Source organism: Eriocheir sinensis, unplaced genomic scaffold (assembly GCF_024679095.1).
Source record: "Eriocheir sinensis breed Jianghai 21 unplaced genomic scaffold, ASM2467909v1 Scaffold1128, whole genome shotgun sequence".
NCBI lineage: Eukaryota > Metazoa > Arthropoda > Malacostraca > Decapoda > Varunidae > Eriocheir > Eriocheir sinensis.
The window spans coordinates 35,522-42,850 of record NW_026110439.1 but is presented as its reverse complement, the minus strand read 5'-3'; the positions used below and the strand labels follow the sequence as shown (position 1 = coordinate 42,850).

At 49.4% G+C, this 7,329-nt stretch overlaps 1 protein-coding gene across 1 annotated transcript; it reads left to right on the top strand.

Annotated features, from left to right (window-relative positions):
• Positions 1–773: 773 nt before the first annotated feature.
• On the top strand, positions 774–2,215 carry LOC126989295 (ADP-ribosylation factor-like protein 4C). The gene is given in 1 exon segment (XM_050847932.1): positions 774–2,215. A coding segment is annotated over 1 exon segment (846 nt). The 5' UTR covers positions 774–970; the 3' UTR covers positions 1,817–2,215.
• Positions 2,216–7,329: the final 5,114 nt, after the last annotated feature.

The window sequence follows — 7,329 nt, the reverse complement described above, 5'->3', positions numbered from 1 at the left end:
TCGTGTGATATGTTTCCAGGTAATGTCGTGTTATATGTTTCCAGGTAATGTCGTGTGATATGTTTCCAGGTAATGTTGTGTGATATGTTTCCAGGTAATGTCGTGTGATATGTTTCCAGGTAATGTTGTGTGATATGTTTCCAGGTAATGTCGTGTGATATGTTTCCAGGTAAACTCGTGTGATATGTTTCCAGGTAATGTCGTATGATATGCAGTGTTGGCCACGGTTCTTCTAACCCACTAACCGCTGATTAGCGAGGCAAGTTTTTTCATTAGGTGATTAGATTTTTTGTTAACTTTGTAAAGTGTTAGTGAAACAATTAGCTTCCGCTGAATATAGCTCCTCGTCCGCTAACTTTAAGTCCACTAAAAAAATCATACAGGTTTGTGGGCAGACACAGCACCAGCTGAGCCACATGGCGCAATAATTCCAGGGCTTCCACTTTTGGGTAAATTAATCATTAAAATAGGGTAATTGGACGCTTATTAGTGAAATCTATTGTCTAAGCTACAACTCATTGAAATTTCAGTTCTCTAGGTCTGCTTTTAATGATTTTAGAGCCATAATACTAAACCCAAGATAAATCCATATACAGTAAAATAGCGGTTAGCGGTTAGCGTAAGCTTCCACTAATTTCTTTATCGGATTAGCGGTTTAGCATATGCGAAGTTAATATTATAGTCAGTGGATTACCAGTTAGCGAAGCTGACCTTTTGGTTAGCGGTGCCCACCACTGCTGGACACACTGCCGCCTCCAACACGCTGCAGCGTCTACTCTGTGACTGTTGAGTAGTGTACTCCGTAGAGTGCCCAACGCTGTCTGCTACTCCAGCTGAGCAGTGGACTGTTTTAGGCTACTACTCAGAAGGCTGCACTGTATCAACTGTGTTGCCTACTGTAGAATGCTACGTAGCAACTCACAGGGGTACTTTGTAGGCCACTTACAGGGCACTCTGGCTACTCAGACGAATGGCTGAGGAAAAGGAGGAGGAGGAGGAGGAGGAGGAGGGGGAGGAGGAGGAGGAGGAGGAAGGTGGCCAGGATGAATGTGAGAGTGGCGGCACGCGTGTGGCATGCGGCGGCCGGCCAGGCCAGTGTGGCTGTGTGCGGGTTGGCAGCTGGACACGGGCAGTGCGCACACCGCCGCGCCGCGCCTCGCCACACATGCAGCTGTTGGGGCAGGAGCTGCGGGGCCTCGTGGGCGGCGTGCTGGGCGTGGGACGCGTGGTGGCGGCGGGGCTGGCGGGCCTGGCGGGGCTCGTGGTGGGGCCGCCCACACTGGTGCTCGTGGGCCTCGACTCGTCGGGCAAGACCACTTCGCTGCTGCGGCTCAAGTACGGCCACTACGTGAACACCGTGCCCACCGTCGGCTTCAACTGCGAATGTTTGCGGGGCGGCGGCTGCTCCTGGGTGGCATGGGACGTGGGCGGCGCTGAGCGCGTGTGACCCCTTTGACGCGCCTACACGCGCGGCGCCGACGCGGTGCTGTTCGTGGTGGATGCCAGCAGCGGCGAGGAGCGGCTGGAGGAGGCGCGCCACGAGTTGCAAGTCCTGGTGCGTCGGCAAGCGGCACAGAGCGCCGCGCTGCGCCGCTCACGGCCGCCGCTGCTGGTGCTGGCCAACAAACAGGATCTGCCGGGGGCCAGGACGCCCGCCGCCATGGCTAACACCCTCGGCCTGCACGACCTGCCCCCCGCCCAGCCCTGGGGCCTTGCACCCGCCTGTGCCGTCACCGGCGAGGGTCTGCCCGAGGCCATGGACCTCCTGCGCCGCCTCCTCCTCAAGGCACGCCGGGCCTCGCTCTCACGGGGCTGACTTGCGGGTCACCCTATGCTCCCCGCCGCCCCCACCTCCTTCAGTTTATCCCTGCCCAGCCCCGCACCAAACCCCTGGACCCCCGAGGCGTGAGGCGATGGAGCCCGAGTACTCGTATGGGGACAGGCGGGGAACTACAGACAACTGAGTGCCACTGGTGGCTGACGTATGTGATAATGTGTGTGTATGTGTGTGTGTGTGTGTGTGTGTGTGTGTGTGTGTGTGTGTGTGTGTGAAGCGTGCATGCAGTGTTTGAAGGGGTGTATTTATAATATTTATTGTGCAATAGCCAGAAACGTCACACATACACAAGCACGTAGCCCGTACCCAGAGATCCGTCACTTGTGAGTCGCTCATCCGGGAAAAGTAATAGTTGGCAATCGTGAGACTATTGTGTGATCAGACCATTACACACACACACATATACACACACCGCTCCGGTAGCTCAATCGGTTAGAGCGCGGCGCTGCAAGGCTTCAAGGTCAAACAGGCGGCGGTTCGAGCCCCGCTCAGGCCGGATTCTTTCCGTTGACTAGGAGTGGTTACTGTCCCCCCTTGAGCAAGGGGGATGGGGTGTGTGGTGTGTGAGGTCCTGGCAGTACCCAGAGATCGACGATAATGAGCATGCACTTCCTCGTGTCGGGAGGGTACCTGCTGGCGAAAGCGAGTCCAACTCGTGATCAGGCCTTGGTGAATTACACACACACACACACACACACACACACACACACACACACACACACAACAGGCTCTGGTCAGTGTTACATGTAGTACAACTGTATTATACGTACGCGCATCCCTTGAGACAAATGTATATGTAAATAGCCGTATTTATAAAGATGTAGGAAATATATTTTGTTATACTGTTGAAACTATGTGGAAGTATTATTATCTTTACCACTCTTCTATCGATCTACGTTGGACGCGCACATAAACTAATTGTCTCCTTTCATCATTATAGGACAAAACCAGGCACGGAAAAAAAACGAGAAAAACAAGAACAACAGCACCATAAAAAATACGAGTAGAAAGGAAGAACCAGATTAAAAACTAGAAAAAGATCAAGAACACGAATAACTAGAAGAACCAGCAGATCAAGAACAGGAGGAAGAACAAGAACCAGTAAAAATAAGAGGAAAAAAAACACAGACGGAGAAAGTGAACGTAAACAACATTACAAAGAGCAGTATATAAAAACTAACCGCGTGACCTGCTATGCCTCCTGACCCTCCCTGACCTGACCTGACCTCTTGTTTACCGTGACCGTGACCTCTGACCGCTCGTGACCATTTATGACCCCCGCTGTCCCCACCAAAACAACCGAACAGAGAGGATTCAGAGAGCTTCAAAACATCTATTGACCCTCTTGGTAAAGTAACACGCAAACAGGTGATGTGGTGGTGGTTGTGGTAGTAGTAGTAGTAGTAGTAGTAGTGGTAGTAGTAGTAGTAGTAGTTGAAGTAGTAGTTGAGTTGATAATAGATGTAGTTGTTGCTGTTGTTGTTGTAATAGTAGTAGTAGAAGTAGTCCCCCAAGACTGGGTGGGATGGGGATCACCAACCCTGAGAAGCTGGCAGATAAGGAGAACCAAAACTCCATCAGCCTTACCAGGTCACTCATCAACAGGATCATCGCTCAGGAGGCAGAGGGCGAGATAGACCAAACAGAAATAAGAGATATTAAAAGAAAAATCTCAGAAGAAAGGCAACAGGCCTGGAGTAGGTAGGAAAACACCTACCGAACGGGCGCAAGCCACTCCCGGTGAGGTATATATGGGAGGTGAGAAGGGAGCTGAAGCCCTCCAAAGACCCTTCCCATGTCCTCACTAACCGTTTCCCTATTGTCTCACCAACACCGGAGAGTAGTTCAGCATGCTCTCTAAAGACAGATCCTCTCTTTATCCACACCACACTACATTCACACAACATATACACCTTTTCCCAAAATAAAAATTTCAAAATAGCGCACATACACCAAGCCTCGGAGTCCCCGCCTGGGGGGGGGGACCACAAATTCCCCCAGGGAGGACTCCCCTTCTGCCTGCCGACCCGAGAGGTGTCTTGATAACTCCTCGAACCTCTTTCTTCTCAATTTCTGCAACATTCGCGGTCTTCGCTCTAATTTTCATTCTGTGGAACATCATCTCTCCTCCTCTAAACCTCACCTTCTCTTCCTTACCGAAACACAGGTTTCTGAGGCTACTGACAGCAATCTCTACTCTGTTCCCTCCTACTATCTCTATCCTAAATTTCAATCCAAAGCTGGATGTTGCGCCTACGTGCGCAACGACATCACTTGCTCTCGTGCCCACGACCTTGACTCTTCTGAATTTTCCACCATCTGGCTAAGACTTCATTGTCATTCTATTACTAAATACATATGTGCTATTTATCTCTCACCTAACTCTACCAACTATGTAAAATTCTTTGACTATTTGAATTCTAAGGTGGAGCACCTCTTGACCCACTCTCCCTTCGCTGAAATCTCCATCCTAGGAGATTTCAATGTTCACCACCAGCTTTGGCTTTCATCCTCTTTCACTGACCATCCTGGTGAACAAGCCTACAACTTTGCTATCCTCAACGACCTAGAGCAGTTGGTCCAGCACCCTACACGTATTCCCGACCGTCTTGGAGATCGGCCCAACATTCTAGACCTCTTCCTTACCTCAAACCCTTCTGCTTATTCTGTCAAACTGTTCTCTCCGTTGGGCTCCTCCGATCACAATCTTATTTCTGCATCCTGTCCTATCGCTCCTGTACACCCTCTGGACCCACCGAAGAGGCGATGCTTCTGTCATTTTGCTTCACCTCGGTGGGACGACCTGAGGATGTACTTTTCCGATTTCCCGTGGAATGATTATTGCTTCCAGGATAGAGACCCCTCTGTGTGTGCTCAGCGCATCACAGAGGTGATTGTCTCTGGAATGGAGGCATACATTCCTCGTTCTTTCTCTACTCCTCACGCTAAAAAGCCTTGGTTTAATCACGCTTGTTCTCGTGCTGTCAATGATAGAGAGGTAGCTCACAAAAGGTACCAGAGCCTTCAAACTAATGCTAATTATGAACTTTACATTCTGCCCGAAATCGTGCCAAATCTATTCTCCGACTAACCAAAAATTCTTTCATTAATAGAAAATGTCAAAACCTTGCTTTCTCTAACTCTTCCCGTGACTTCTGGCATCTAGCCAAAAACATATCCTCCAACTTCACTTCTTCATCTTTCCCTCCACTCCTCAGTCCTGACAGCAACACTGCCGTCTCATCTATCTCTAAGGCTGAACTCCTCTCTCAAACTTTTTCTAAAAACTCCACTCTGGACGATTCTGGGCATATTCCTCCTACTCATCCCCCCTCTGACTCCTTTATGCCTGTTAGAAAGACTCTTCAAAATGATGTTTTCTATGCCCTCTCTGGCCTCAATCCTCAGAAGGCTTATGGACCTGATGGAGTGCCTCCTATTGTCCTTAAAAACTGTGCCTCCGTGCTGTCACCCTGCCTGGTCAAACTCTTTCGCCTCTGCCTGTCAACATCTACCTTTCCTTCTTGCTGGAAGTATGCCTTCATACAGCCTGTACCTAAGAAGGGTGACCGCTCCAATCCCTCAAACTACCGTCCTATAGCTTTACTTTCTTGTCTATCTAAAGCTTTTGAATCAATCCTTAACCGGAAGATTCAAAAGCATCTTTCCACTTCTGACCTTCTATCTGATCGCCAGTATGGGTTCCGCAAGGGGCGTTCTACTGGTGATCTCCCAGCCTTCTTAACTGACTCTTGGTCATCCTCTCTTAGCCGTTTCGGTGAAACTTTTGCTATTGCGCTGGACATATCAAAAGCTTTTGATAGGGTCTGGCACAAATCTTTGCTTTCTAAACTACCCTCCTACGGTTTCTATCCTTCTCTCTGTACCTTTATCTCCAGTTTCCTTTCTGACCGTTCTTTTTCTGCCGTGGTAGACGGTCACTGTTCTTCCCCTAAATCTATTAACAGTGGTGTCCCACAGGGTTCTGTCCTATCTCCCACTCTTTTTCTGTTGTTCATTGATGATCTTCTTTCCAAAACGAACTGTCCTATCCATTCCTACGCCGATGACTCCACTCTGCATTACTCAACTTCTTTTAATAGAAGACCCACCCTACAGAAACTTAACGACTCAAGGCTGGAGGCTGCAGAACGCTTAGCCTCAGACCTTACTATTATTTCCGATTGGGGCAAGAAGAACCTGGTGTCCTTCAACGCCTCAAAAACATAGTTTCTCCACCTATCCACTCGACACAATCTTCCAAACAACTATCCCCTATTCTTTGACAACACCCAGCTATCACCTTCCTCAACACTAAACATCCTCGGTCTATCCTTTACTCAAAATCTCAACTGGAAACTTCATATCTCATCTCTTACTAAATCAGCTTCCTCGAGGCTGGGCGTTCTGTACCGTCTCCGCCAGTTCTTCTCCCCTGCACAGTTGCTGTCCATATACAGGGGCCTTGTCCGCCCTCGTATGGAGTATGCATCTCATGTGTGGGGGGGCTCCACTCACACAGCTCTTCTGGACAGAGTGGAGGCTAAGGCTCTTCGTCTCATCAGCTCTCCTCCTCATACTGATAGTCTTCTACCTCTTAAATTCCGCCGCAATGTTGCCTCTCTTTCTATCTTCTATCGATATTTCCACGCTGACTGCTCTTCTGAACTTGCTAACTGCATGCCTCCCCCCCTCCCGCGGCCCCGCTGCACTCGACTTTCTACTCATGCTCATCCCTATACTCTCCAAACCCCTTATGCAAGAGTTAACCAGCATCTTCACTCTTTCATCCCTCACGCTGGTAAACTCTGGAACAATCTTCCTTCCTCTGTATTTCCTCCTGCCTACGACTTGAACTCTTTCAAGAGGAGGGTATCAGGACACCTCTCCTCCCGTATTTGATCTTCCTTTCGGCCACCTCTTTTGTTTCTTTTTTAGGAGCAGCGAGTAGCGGGCTTTTTTATTATTGTTTTCTTTTTTTGTGTGCCCTTGAGCTGCCTCCTTTGTTGTAAAAAAAAATAATAAATAAAAATACGAGCTGGACCGTCTTACACACCACCTGTCCACAGAAATGGGTAGAAAAATACACACAGCACAGGAGGCAGGCGCCTCTAACTGGCTAACGTCATTACCAATCAGAGCAAAGGGCTTCAGCCTCAACAAACAAGAATTTGTCGACGCCATTGCTCTGAGATATGGCTGGCCGATTGAGGGACTGCCTGATCTCTGTGCATGTGGATCACCAAATGATGTCACCCACACCATGACATGTAAAAAAGGAGGCTTTGTCTGTATTCGACACGATGAAGTGAGGGATCTGACAGCCAGCATGCTCGGGAAGGTATGCCAAGACGTCACTACCGAGCCGGTACTGCTTCCCCTGGACGGCGAACACCTTCGGTACAGGACAGCCAATACCTCACAGGAGGCACGGGTTGATGTAAGTGCCCGCGGATTCTGGGTGCGCGGACAGCGGGCGTTCATGGACATCC